Consider the following 14,841-nt stretch of genomic DNA (forward strand, 5'->3'; position numbering starts at 1 on the left):
ATGAGTGCCTTACCAGCTTTTCCACCATTTGTTGAGACTGACAATAATCCTGGCCCTCAATGGACCAAGTGGCTTAGTCGCTTTGAACGTTTAATGGTGGCACTAGACATCTCTTCAGCCAAACGAAAACGAGCCCTTTTGCTCCACTATGCTGGACCGAAGGTGGACGAAATCTTTGATACTCTCCAAAACGTTGGTGACGATGATGACTATGACAAAGCGGTCGATGCCTTAAACAAGTACTTTCAGCCGAAGTCCAATTCGATGTATGAAGTGTACATCTTCAGGCAGGGAAAGCAAGAACAAACCGAGTCCCTTGATCAGTATGTCACTCGTCTTCGCATGCTGGCGAAAAACTGCAAGTTTCCGGATACTGATAGGGAGATAATGGCTCAAGTCATCGCCCACTGTCAATCTCCTAAGCTCCGTCGGCAAGCCCTCAGTAAGGGGGACGACCTAACACTGACTAAATTGTTGGATATTGGGCGGGCTTTGGAAGCCAGTGAGGCACAGGCCAGAGCTTTTGAATCATCTGACACCACTCACAACGCTGTCAATGCTACAAGAGGTCGCAGTCTTCAGCGGAATAGGGGCCGCAGACCCCCAAGGGCGAATAAGTCATCCCAATTCAGAAGTTACAAACAGGACGGCCAGAAGCAACATGTCCATAACCAAAATGCCACACGTCCTCAAACGACGCCAAAGCCTTCTGGGACATGTTATTACTGTGGAGGCCCATACCCTCATCAAACGTCCTGCCCAGCAGCAGGAAAGCAGTGCAAGGCGTGCAACAAGATGGGTCATTTCGCCAAAGTATGCCGTTCCTCATCACGGAGAGGGAAAATCAACAATGTAAAGGATGGTGATGATGTGACTGGAACCAGTGTCACCCAACCAGACGATGAGTATTCATTCACCATTCGAGACAAAATCTACAGTGCTCAGAACGGACACAAGCACTTACCCACTACACAGCTGATGGTTGGTCACAAAGGAATGGAGGTGATCATCGATTCTGGGGCAACAGTAAATATCATGGACGCGCCTACATTCCATGACCTGAAAACTACGCACAAGTTCATACTGCATAAGGCCCATTCGCACATTTTTCCGTATGGATCAGATGAGCCCATTCCAGTCATTGGTGTTGTAAATGTGCCTCTCCAGACAAAACAACACACACGCTGTGATGCAGAATTTTTTGTCGTGAAGTCCAACACAGGCAACTTGCTGAGCTTTGAGACTGCATCCGTGCTCCAATTGATCACCATCAACCAGGTATTTACAAGTACCACTCTGACTGACGAAATTTTCACGAAGTATGCCACTCTTTTCCAGGGCACGGGAAAGGTGAAGGGAAAGCAAATCAAGCTACACATCAATCACGAGGTGAGACCAAAGCAACAGAAGCATCGTCTATCCCGTTCCACACGAGAAAGGACGTGGAGAAGGAACTGGAGAGACTAGAGAAAGAGGACATAATTGAGAAAATTGATGGACCTACACCCTGGATGAGCCCCATTGTTGTAGTACCGAAATCTGACGGTCAGGTACGCATTTGTATTGACATGAGAGAAGCCAATCGTGCCATAGAACGAGAGAGACACCCAATGCCAACACTGGATGAACTCATAGAGGATATGAATGGTGCAACAGTCTTCAGCACTCTCGATCTCACAGCAGGCTACCACCAGTTTGAGTTACATGAAAGCAGCAGATACATCACAACATTCAGCACTCATGTTGGCCTCAGGAGATACAAGAGATTGCTGTTTGGGGTCAATTCGGCTAGTGAAATTTTTCAGGCTGCCGTGGCTGAACTCCTGAGTGGACTAGATGGTGTGAAAAATGTGTCAGACGACATAATCATCTACGGGAAAAATCAGGCTGAACATGATTCCCGACTGAAAGCAGTGCTAGATCGACTCAACTCTCACAATGTCAGACTCAAGAGAGAAAAGTGTCAATTCTCACAACCCTCTGTGACATTTTATGGCCATGTCTTCAGCAGGCAAGGATTGAGCCCAGACCCAAGGAAAATCGAGGCCATAATCAATGCTGACGCCCCTCAGAATGCCAAAGAGATGAAGTCACTACTAGGCCTGGCATCCTACATATCCAGATTCATCCCGGACTATGCTGCACTTACAGCACCCCTTCGAGCATTGACTCATCAGGATGTACAGTGGACTTGGGGAGAGCCGGAAATCAGAGCATTTGAGAAACTGAAAGAGGTACTGACAAACGCACAGACAATGTCATACTTTGATCCAACCAAACCCACACTACTGCTGGTGGATGCGAGCCCCAAAGGCCTTGGTGCGATGCTCTGTCAAAACAACCAACCAATTTCGTATGCAAGTAGATCTCTGACAGACACAGAGACCAGATACTCCCAGACGGAGAGAGAGATGCTTGCTGTTGTGTGGGCAGTGGAACGATTCCACCTCTACTTGTACGGTGCTCAATTCCAGGTCATCACAGACCATAAACCTCTGCTCAGGATCTTTGAGAAGCAAACCCTGATGTCTGCCAGAATCGAACGGTGGAGACTGAGACTGATGCCATATAACTGCAAATTGGTGTACAGACCTGGCAGAGATGAGGAAAACCCAGTCGACTACTTGAGCAGACATCCAGACAAAGCAGAAGCATGCTCGCCAGACAGAGATAGCCAGTACCTGAACTATGTCTGCAGCCATGCAGTACCCAAAGCTATGACATTGGCTGAAGTGACGCAAGCCACACTGGAAGACGAGAATCTCCAACTTCTGATGACAGCCATCGAGACACAGAGACATGAACATTGGAACAGGCCAGAACTGAAGCCATACCAGTCAAGCAAAGAACAATTTTCGGTGCATGAAGGTGTGATCCTCAGGGGAAACAGACTAGTACTCCCAACAAAATTGGTCAACAAGGCAGTAGACCTGGCCCATGCCTCACACCAAGGAATAGTGAAAACAAAGAGCCTCCTCAGAGAAAAGGTTTGGTTCCCAAGGCTGGATCAGATGGTGGAAGAAAAGGTGAGGTCATGCATACCTTGCCAAGCTGCCGTATCAGATGGAGCTGAGAGACCAGAACCCCTCAGAATGACGGACCTCCCAGATGGACCATGGCAAGAAGTCTCGGCTGATTTTCTCGGTCCACTACCATCAGGTGAATACCTGCTAGTTGTAATCGACGAGTACAGCAGATACCCGGAAGTGGAAATAGTTTCTTCGACATCAGCCAAAGCAACTCTTCCTGCCCTCGACGCTTTATTTGCTCGACAAGGTGTGCCGGTTACCGTCAAAAGTGACAACGGACCTCCATTCAGTGGCCATGAGTTCAGTGCATTTGCCGATCACCTCGGGTTCAACCATAGGAAGGTGACGCCATACTGGCCTAGAGCTAATGGAGCTGTTGAACGGTTTAACAGAGCCCTTGTGAAAGTCATCAGAACAGCTCATACTGAGAGACGAAGCTGGAAGCAGCAACTCTTCAAGTTTCTCAGAGCTTATCGAGCCACACCCCATTCGACAACGAATTCATCACCGTGCCAAGCCCTGAACAGACGAGAGATGAAGTGTGAGCTGCCACAAATCACGCTTCCCCTGCATGAAGTGGACGCAGAGAGCAACATGAGAAACAGAGACAACATCCAAAAGGAAAGGATGAAACAGTATGCTGACAAAGCTATGAACAGCAAACACAGTGAGGTGAAAGCAGGTGATGTTGTACTGGTCAGGCAGCCAAAGTCGTCAAAGGCTAGCTCTCCATTTGACCACAGACCACTGATCGTTGTCAGCAGAAAAGGCAACTCTGTCGTAGCCAGGAGAGGTAACTACGTCACAAAGAGGAACATTTCGTTCTTCAAGAAGGTGAATGCTGAGGTACGCCATGATGACGACCCTCCTGACTCTGATGTCGACGACATCGCAGACCGACGAGACGTCGACATCGATGCTCTACCTGCAGATGGCAACGCAGGCGATGTCAACCAACCCCAACGACCGTTCCGGAGGACCCCAGTGCGACGATCTGGTAGGCGACGTCGAATGCCAGTTCGATTCCAGGACTACGAGATGTGAGCGCGACGATCCGGTAGATGACGTCGACTGCCGGTTCGATCCTACGACCATGAACGTTGAGCGGTTGCTGTATTATTTTTGTAGATTTTAGACCTTTTGGTTTTACTTGTTTAGTTTTTTCAACAAAAAAAAAAGAAAAAAAAAGGAAAAAGAAAAGAAACAAAAGGACAGATTTGGTGAACTAAAGAGTTTGAACATTCAGGAAGATTGAATGGACACTACATGAAAGTTCATGCTGGACTTATGATTGCATGATATGAACTTTGGACTCCACAATCCGCGGTCATTTTACGCTATGCTGATCTGGTTGCAAGTATCCTGCTCGGTACACCACAATATTGAACTCTGAACTCTGAACTCTGAACATTGAACATTGAACTCTGAACTCTGAACTTTTTTTTGTGAACCCAACAATCTGTTTTATTCACCAGATTGTTATACATATCTTTACACTCTCAAGATATGGCGCTTATATTAGACAATTACCAGACTGTGAAGCTTTTGGAACGTGAAGTTCACCCTTATGCTGTCAAGTGTTTTAAGCACTTCGGTGTTTTAAGAGTTATCGTGTTTTAATTGTTTCAAGTGTTTCAAGCCAAAACTTCTGGAATTCTGGAGTTATTTCGAAAGAAACCTTTTGAAAAAATGATGAACAAGAAACCATATTTCTGATAATGTGCATTGTACAGACACAGCACAGATTTCATACGTTTCTGAAAGAATGGTTTTGTATAAGTTTTAATACAAAAAAAAAATGATGGATGTTTGAAGTTAAAACAAAAACAAAAAACAAAAGGAAAAGGGTGATGTAGTGTTGTAGACCACTAATGTGGTCTAGCGCCCCCTGTTGTTGGAATGTACTGTGAAGACACCAGAAATGAGAGATTAAACAGCTACAAGTGAAACGCCAGATCCGCCGTGATATTCTCTTTATTTGGGTCGTCCCAGCTGGTAGTCAGTAGATCTGTTAGCCTCTAACACTAACCACACAACTCTACACTCACTGGGTATAGGATTCGAACTCGGATCATCCAATTGGGAATCATTAGTCTTATCCACTATGCCACAGTGCCCCACAAATGCACTGAAGTTGTCATATTTCGAAAAGAGTGCGATAGGAAAGTACAAATTGTTGTAAGTCACCTCCCTTTCCACGCTCAGTGTACTATGTGGAATATTTATTGGATTTTAAGTGCTTTCATCGTGGCTGACAATAAATCACCGTATTTTTGAATACTATGTAACAGCCGTGTTCTTCCTACACTGTTTGTAGATAAACATGACGATAGCAGAGCAGCGTACACACAGAGAAATTACGGTTCTAATTTGCACCCTAGAGGGTGCATATCGTTGTAACACCAGCGGCTCCATTTAGGGTTCTATTTTTGGGGGTGCTTATTTAGCACCCTATATTTAACACCATATATGGTGCATATTTGCACCCCTCCATTGGGTTCCCTTTCTGCACCCAATAGGGTTCATATCGTTGTAACACCAGCGGCTCCATTTAGGGTTCTATTTTTTGGGGTGCATATTTGCACCCCTCCATTGGGTTCCCTTTCTGCACCCCATAGGGTGAACAAAAATTCAGGTGCAAATTTGCACCCTTTCTGGTTCATATCGTTGTAACACCAGCGGCTCCATTTAGAGTTCTATTTTTGGGGGTTCTTATTTAGCACCCTATATTCAACACCCAAAAAGGTGCAAATATAGACCTCTATGCAGGGTTCCTCTTCTGCACCTCATGCCTGCACCCATTATGGTTCATATTGTTATTGCTGTAATTTTGCACCCTATGGGGTGATAAAGTCACCGCAATATAGGATGCAATACAATTTGCACACGTCTCTATATAGGGTTACCTTTCTGCACCCCATATGGTGAAAATTATAACCTTTTTGTTAAAACCAAAATAATTATATACTGGATGCCTTCACTAACTTCACAAACAATTACCTAAGGTCTACTGGATGCCTTCACTGACTTCACAATTAACTAAGGTAACACTCCAGACATGAAGCAAAATAGCATGCATACAGTAGATTTACACACAGTTTCTCAGTCAATTAAATCCACAATCTTTCGAAAACTGAAGTCAGAGACTTCAATTCAACAACAAATAGAACATAAACATGATGAATACAGTGCATACTTACATATAGATTATTAACATTTTAATATATGTCTCATGGAAGAGGGACAAGTTAACAGCGATTTTCTTTTTCATGGTTTACTTTAAAGTGAACATGAAATATACATTGTATTTCTACAAATTCTAATACGAGATGCATATTTTGTCATAAAAAGGGCAATGTAAATCAAAAATGTATGAAATTTGGTCAGTGCATTGAATAAGAAAAATAATATTCGTTCTTTCCATCACATGATTACCTTTTCTTCTTTTAAAGGAAGTTACCACATTGACAAAAAGCACTAATTCTTTTTACTCAAAAAATCCCTGAAGCTTGCGCAGAGTAATAGTAAACTATGTGACAAATATCTTTCACATTGTCCTTCTACTTCTAGAATGGATCATAGATATGCACCTTGAATTTACCGGTACATCTTACCGTAATCAAAAGCACCTTTATGACGCTCTTAGACATTAACAGCGATATGTCAACTCTGATTTCTGGTACACAAGTTATTGCCAAAACAATGAAGGGTATGGCAAAGTTCTGTCATATATATTTGAAACTCACTACTTGTACTGACATAAAATTATTCCATCCAATTCCAAGCTTGAGAGCTTGCAAATGTGCCCCATTATACAATTAGTATACTTCACATTTTGTTTTTCATATATAATTACACCAATGATAAGAAAGGTGAAAAAAAGAATTAAAAAATGAAGAATACACATCTAAATTTGGTTACTTTTTTATGCACACAGCTAAAGATATGTCCCAGTTATAAATCTTGGGCAGAATAGCACATCTGAAAACACTTTTCATTGCATCAAATTAACATTAACAATTCCACAGAAAATGTTAATTCAGAAAGGGAAAATAAGGTTAACCAATCAGTGGTATTACAAACTGGACATAAAGAGGAAGGAATATGTCTTGTGAGACAAGTTTAAAAACAAATTTTTTGATACATTGTGGGGTTTTTTTCAAGCGATGGAAACAAGAAGCACATTGTACTCAGTAGACCATAAATATAATTACACAATGTATGCAGTTTAGCCCCAACATTCAAAATATTGTAAAGAGCAGTCGATTTTTCACATTCATAAAGCAGGTATTGGTATTGGCACCATCACAAGCATAATGATCAGGAGCAAAATATATCTTTATTACTATTATTATTATTATCATCATTATTATCATTATTACTATTACCATTAATATTTTACAGATTTATGATCATGCATGAGAAATACCTCAAGTGTTGATGTATACAGTCTCACAACTCTTCCAATCATTTTAACACTTAATTTTCACCAAACCTTACACAAATATATCAGCACTTTATACAACCTACTTAAAGAAAGCTTAAAATTATAATCAGAGTTAGAGGGCAAGTCCACCTTCATATAGACCTACATGTGGATTGAGTGAATGCGCTGCAATAAGCCAGTCCGGAGATAGCTCATGTGCACAAAGGTACAAATGACCTTTCATTTTTCTCAGTTGGTTACGCACTTCACTCAACTCAAAGTGACATAATGCAGCAGCTTGCCCACCATAGCCATTTATGGAACTCATATTCAAAGAAAGAATGAACCTAACCAGTGTAGATGAAGTGACCAGTATGGTTCGTCAATCAACACTTAGGGAATCATCTATTTTATCAAGTGCTGTTTTGAATATGTTAACAAACTTTTTTTGTGTGTTAACATTGCCAAATACCAGGCTTGCTGTCAAGTGGATGTACTGGCAGGCACCATTTATAAGGATTCCATGAATAATCCTAGCATTACAGATGCTTATCTCAGTGAAATTAAAAAAACAACCTGTCTCTCGGTACAAATAACCTTTTTTTCGCACATGCTCAAAGTGGTACCCCGAACTGGCTTATACGATTAGAACACATCAGTAAAAAAATTGAAAAGCGGACATTCAATTCAAAAGTTAATAATCTTTAAATCCTTTGTGCAGTCGCATGCGTAGAACAATTCAAGGAAAACCTAAAGAGAATTTCACATTTCTTTTCTCTTAGGAAAAACATGCACATTTCCTCGACAAGTCACTGACGTAAGGGCAATGATAATAGTTTCTGCCTTCTTAAAGAGTGAAGTCCAGTGTTCTTTTATATGCAAAAAAAGTAGATATGATATGTTGAGTTTTCTCAGGTTTTGGAACAAACTCTATTTTTCAATCCTTATATCATACATAAAGGGTTTGTGAGAAAATCATGCTTTTGTCAAGTGTCACAAAGCTACTCCACTTATGACATTGCATTGCCAGAGATTGCCCAAAATTGACATACATTGTGTGGCTGTCTACTACAAAAAACATCAGGCGACTTATTTTTTTTTTTTTGTTCTCTACTTAAACAATCAATTCAAAGTGTACAGGTGTTGTTGAAGCACTGAGGCTATCGATGGTGAAGAAATATCTAAAATATGAACAATACAAACTAACCCTATGTAGTATGAAATATAATGGAAAGCATACTTTGAGTATTTTATATCCATTAGCAGATTCATATTTTCATCCATAATCCACCCTCCCCCCCCCTAAAAAAGAAGAAGATAAAAGTGAATAGAAGTCAAGTTCTCTTAAGTTCGTTCTCTTGTATTTTTCTATTATATATTTCTTTAGAGTATTCTTGTAAATATTCAAGGCCAGTGCATTGTAAGAAAGGGAATAACCTGACAACAGTTTAAAAGACAGAATAAATAGTTATCATTATCTATGAAATTAAACATTTTCACATATATTTTGCAAAAGAAAAAATGCTAATCTTCATTTCATGGAGTGGCTTCATGCTCACCCTCGGCTAAAAACAGGGAGTTGATTACTTTCTGGATTAAAATGGAAAGATGTTTCTAGAGCCGTGGTGTTTAGCAATTCTAATGGGGGGGGGGGGGGGGGGGGAGGGGGGAGATTCAATGTGACCCGTCTCAAATTTTATATGGTTTAAACATACATGACATATTATAGGAGTCTCATTATTATGCCTCCGCCCTGAATGGTGCCGGAGGCATATGTTTTCAGGTTGCCTGTCTGTCTCCCGGTCTGTACGGATGTATCTACGGAAAGATTGATGGGCTTTCATCAAACCTGGTTCAGGGATACTACATGATGCTGATGATCTTATTGGCTTTTGGACTATATCTGCTAAAAGTCAAAGAAAATTTGAAAATAACTTTTTTGCTACTTCTCTAGTCAGGGAAATCGGTGTACTCGTGTGTACTGGTTGGTTGGCGCATTCAGCTGGATACAGCAAGGTTTCATCCTCTGCTTTCACAGGAAAGCCGACTCCCAACTTCTTGTTCTCGTAGTCAAGGTATATCTGCTCCTCTGCTTCAGCAACCTGCAGCTTGGTCTCATAGCTAATCTCATCTTACGCTGCATAAGTCGAAACTCCTCGAGCTCTAGTTTTTGATGCGTTTCTATAGCAGCTGCTTCAGCTGCCAAATAGTATGCCCTTCAGGCCATCACTCTCAGAAGAACTGGCATGGCTTCCACACTGACTCAACGAGGAACCAGGATTGACATCCTGAACATCTTCCATCTCCAGCTCTGGCATCCTATATGGCTCACCAGTCTCTCGAGGTTGACCTGCATCACTCATCCTGAAGACCATTATTGAACTTGATGCATAGCGAACTCGATGATAAATAATCAATCAAACACAGGTCCCTTTGGCCCAGTATGAGACCAAGCTAACACCATGCATCAGCATGGATCAGCAAGGTTCAACCTGTAATTGAATAAAACAAAGTTCAACATACAATCAATATTGGAATAGGCCTACATGTATCTACCTGCTAAAGTATGGGATCAAGTGTACTTCTGAAGTGATTTACCGTTTACATTACATACCTTGTTTGTGTGACTTATTTTATGTCATGTCTAGCACATGCAACTTCTCCAGTGGATATTATCTAAATTCACATATCGTGTATCATTGCTTATGCTCTGTGACTATGGCATTGCTAATTTATAACACACATTCTAGTTTCATTGATAGACAACAAGGAGTTAAGGCCAACCTAAATTTTCTGACTTCCCATCTTCATACATGTCTTAAATTCTCCTAAATGAACCAGGAACACTATTTTTCTTCATTAGGCACATCATACATGCATACATCGTTCTTTCTGTCAACTTCACAGAAACCAATATCCAACTGAGCCTCAACTCGGCTCAAACGTAATAATTCCCATTAACGAAAATGATGCGACTATATCCGGTCACCTATTTACGTACATACCTTGGTAACTGCGTCCAGCAGCCCCATACGCATAGCGTAATTACGCTATGCGTATGGGGCTGTTGGTCGTAGTTAGTACCTTGGTTGAGGCTTTCCGTATTACCGTGCACTTTCATTGACTTATTCGCTATGCTTTACTGTAGGTATGATCGCACTTCTGACATGTTAGTACACATGTACCTCGATACAACTCTTTCGCATCAGTTTTCACCACTCAGCATTCTATGAGCATAATTCACACATATCATCATCGATTACTGTGAAATATTTTCAACGGAATTACAGTACAATTATCTACTCACAACGTTTGGCTCATCAAAAAGATTAATTCATCACCCCAACCTCACGGTCGTCTGTCCATTCCAAACGAGGAACTTCAGTAGTATGCACGTACGTATACCGCGCGACCTACGGCGTGGCGTGCGCATGCAATTTTAGCTTTGCCATTGACCAAGTGCTCAACGGTCCACGCGTGCACGCATAACACGTGTACTTGTACTCGTTTGCTTTCTCTCTATGATAACGTCATTGAAATGATATTCTTGATCCCGGTGCGAGAAGAAAAAACAAATGTTTAATTCAAGTAGTAATTTTTTGAGTACAGTATTACTGATGACACTGTTACTCTTTAACAACGTGTAGTTATATTTTCAAATAAAAATATACGATAATATCCAAAAATAGTGTGGCATTTTAAGCAAACACCATTCAACACCCACATGTCAGCTTTCGGGAAAGACTATGGAATGGTTCCAAATTCGAACCCTTAAGACTTGGCTCCCTATAGGGTTCGGATTTGCACCCCTACATCCATCCCGAACCCTATAAGGTGCCACGTAGTTAGATTTGCTCGTAGGGTGAAAATAAGAACCCTAAAAGAACCCTAATTTCTCTGTGTGTAACGTAGACAGTATGCAACAAGTTTTAAAGTGAGGGCGGAATAAAGAAACATTTCAGAAAAGTAACCACGTTATTGCCTGTCTTGAAATCGTGTACCTGTCTCATCACACACACACACAACGCGTGTATCTATTCAAACCTGCTGTAGCAACAACCTGGTCATTGCGACCACGTGGAAATATAATATTTTAGAGAGAAAACAAAGAAAATGCGTTTTAGTAAAGAGGAAGAACCTGCCTATTAAAAACAAGACCAGTGATCACATTATAGTTTCCGCTGATCGACCTTAAAGCGACAACAATGACTGCTCTGTCCATTAAAGAGCATCAGTCAGCGACTTCAATTTTCATTCAAGAAATTATAGAAACTAACAATAAAACAGTTGTTTTTGTAAGTCCATAAACCGATTATTATTATTTTAAACCCAACACCCCTATCACTGTTTGAAGCCAAACCCAACATCCCTATCACTGTTTGAAGCCAAAAGCTCTTTCAGGGCTGAAATCAGAGTGAATGACAAACGCCACAGTTGTATAGGGCCTACTATAATAGTGTTGGTAGTTATATTCATCCAACTCAGTTAAATTTTACACGATTAAAGAAATGGACAAAACGACATTTTACACACTGTTCATGTAACTCAAACACACACATACACAATCACACACAGACAAATAATTCAGAATGTAAATAAAGTTACAATGAACATTTGACAAGCATAATTTATAATCAATCATTATCATTATTGTTGACAAATGGAGTGCATTTCGAAATCAACATCATCGTCATCACTATCATTATTGCTAATATTGTATATGATTGCTACACTTATACTAGGTGTTACAAAAATATTCCCCACTTTTGGCCCTTGACAGTTCAACAAACTAAATTGTATATTAGATAACGCTAACATTGATTGAGGCAATGCCTTAATAGCGTACAATTTCGTTGGACGTAATTTAAAGAAGGAAACATAAATCAGTTTCATAAAATTCAAGATTTACTTTTCAAGAGGAAATCCAGTCCAATAGATTAGTCCGATAAAAAAAGAGAATAAGATCTTACGAGTTCAGTGGTAAAATCAAGAAGTGATTGAACCTGGAGTACCAGAATCTGACAATATACACATGTACATTTGTGATTCTGCCGTGTGCAGGTTTTCTACTTGCCCACAAGTCATTATTTGCACAGTCTCCCTACAGCGGGCGCTCTTTACCGATGCGGCTCAATACCGCAAGCTTTGCTTTTTAGTAGGTTCCATCGTATTTCTCTTCGCATCCTTTACTTTGATTGAAAATGACACATCGACCGTTATGTATTACTTTTGTATTCCTATTTCTTCATGTATATATCCAAGCTGAACATTCTGTATTTTATTTTGTTATATACCATGTATTTTCCATCGAGAAATACGAAAATAAATTGAAATTGAAATTGAAATTGAAATACCGTAGATGCTAGCAGCGGCTCTGAGGTCAGGGCGCCGGCGCGTGTCAATATTATGTCACCGCATTATGTTAATCCTTCAAAGGGACCCGCATGTACAATTCTCTCTAATCAACCTGCTAACAAGCAGGTTCACTCTCCCAATATTTAACGCTGAATTTTAATTCAGACCTTCTAAATAGGAGTAGCTTTCTACTGCAGCGGGAGTGCATATGAAGTCAATCTTGCAAGCTGTGGACAGGTTCTGAGATACCCCCTTCTAATTTATAGGATTATTGCTCGTCAAAAGGCGCGGTTGTCGAAACCAACTCACAGAACTACCAAGAAGACCATACGACTTCGACAGTTTTGATGGCACCTCCAAGACCTGCTCTGATCTGACTTCTGTGTGGTTCTCAGGAAAAAAAAGGTGAGTGATGTTTCATCTTTACAATCCCCCATGTGGATCAATTGTTACCTTTGATTCTGCAACGCCTCATCTGCTGAGTGTTTGGGCCTAACATGAAAAAACATTCTTGTATAGTTCTAGACAATATTTTCTTTCATTATACAAGCTGTAGCTAATTTACTGTTGACATTTGATTTTATTGCGTCAAGTCAAGTCCATCGTGTTTGATGGAATCTCTTCACGTCAGACTTCTTTATAATATTTGCTCGTTTTAATTCTTAATTTGCATATCTTATACAGTGATCTGTTTAGACGTTCTAGGGTTTGTATCTATCTTATTTAATTTCGTTGATCAGTGAGCCGTGAAAAGATAGAAACAAAGCGAAATGCTACAATACTTTAGTTACTCTGGAATCAGTCATTTTGTCTTGTCTCAATTATTCTTTGTTGGCCTCTATTGGACTTAGAAGGTTCCCCGTCACTCACTCAGGGTAGTAGTTTAAAGTGTGTTCGCCTTGTCTTCAACGCAGGATATCCCGGTCATATAAAACAGCCTGATGTGAAAATAAAACCCACAATTCTTTTCATAACAGAATACCGGGGGTTGTAATAAATTTCTGTTCGTTTTATTTTGTTCATCACCTGTTGCTAAATGTAAATTATATTGTACAAAAAGCGAGTTTCGGAAATTCTCCATTCCAGCTTTGCACCCGAGTCACAGCACAAGAATACACAGCACGGACACAAATACGGCCTCCATATCCAAACTAATTTACATCACCCATGTGTACCTTGGACAGTTTGTGTTTCTAAAGAAATTGAGTCATGACTGTTTCATTCCTTTGACGAAAAATTAGCAAACTATGTGCCATACTGGACTTGCCCTAGGCTGCGTTCACATAGAAGTATACTATTCGGGTGTTCGGGGCTCGTTTTCGAGGGCACGCGAATAGCTTGAATCGAACGATAGGATTTCCTAACACCGGTTCACATAAGAGGGCACTATTTGAATGTACCGAATAGCATAGAATAGTATAGCATAGTGGGAATCGAGCTTGTTCGATTTTCTTGCAGCGTATACCGTCTCTCGTTTATGAAATAATGACAATTTTGGTCTGGATTTGCCCTTTAGCAAAAATAAGCATGTAGACTGACATTCTGATGCAGTTTAGAAATTGTTAATAAGATTTGCTGGGATGTAGGAGGAAGAAATCCTCACTGCATGGGATGGTGAGTTGACGGTGCGGGTGATGGTGTACTGGGGTGCCCGAATAGCGAATACCGAATAGCGAATAGCGAATACCGTTTACTTCTATGTGAACGCAGCCTAATGTAGATAGAAAAACAATAGACCAGTTCACTTATTCAAATTCATGGATATTTCCTACGTTCTGACGCAGCAACGAGCTGCATTTCCATTAACCTGTATGTCAAAAATACCTTTGAATCCAATCTGCATACATTAGTTGTTGCTACGTCGGGCCAACCTCCTGCAAGATTGCGGGTTGTCAAAAAGAACCTTTGTCAGGAAGGCATGCATACCATTTGCTTTGACTATATAGTCCATGGGCCAAGAGCCGAAAAATGGGTTGTTGGTACCACCCGAGGTGGCAAAACCTTTTTGGTGTCATTTTGTTTGTCGGACAT

At 40.7% G+C, this 14,841-nt stretch overlaps 1 protein-coding gene across 1 annotated transcript; it reads left to right on the forward strand.

The window, feature by feature from the left end:
- LOC139736303 (uncharacterized) lies at positions 1–1,467 on the forward strand. The gene has a single exon (XM_071647032.1). The coding sequence runs from the start codon at positions 1–3 to the stop codon at positions 1,465–1,467; it is 1,467 nt and encodes a 488-aa protein (XP_071503133.1).
- The last annotated feature ends 13,374 nt before the right edge of the window (positions 1,468–14,841 follow it).

Source organism: Diadema antillarum, unplaced genomic scaffold (genome assembly GCF_040938485.1).
Source record: "Diadema antillarum isolate AM-2024a unplaced genomic scaffold, OU_Dant_1.0 seq00000636_RagTag, whole genome shotgun sequence".
Taxonomy (NCBI): Eukaryota; Metazoa; Echinodermata; class Echinoidea; order Diadematoida; family Diadematidae; genus Diadema; species Diadema antillarum.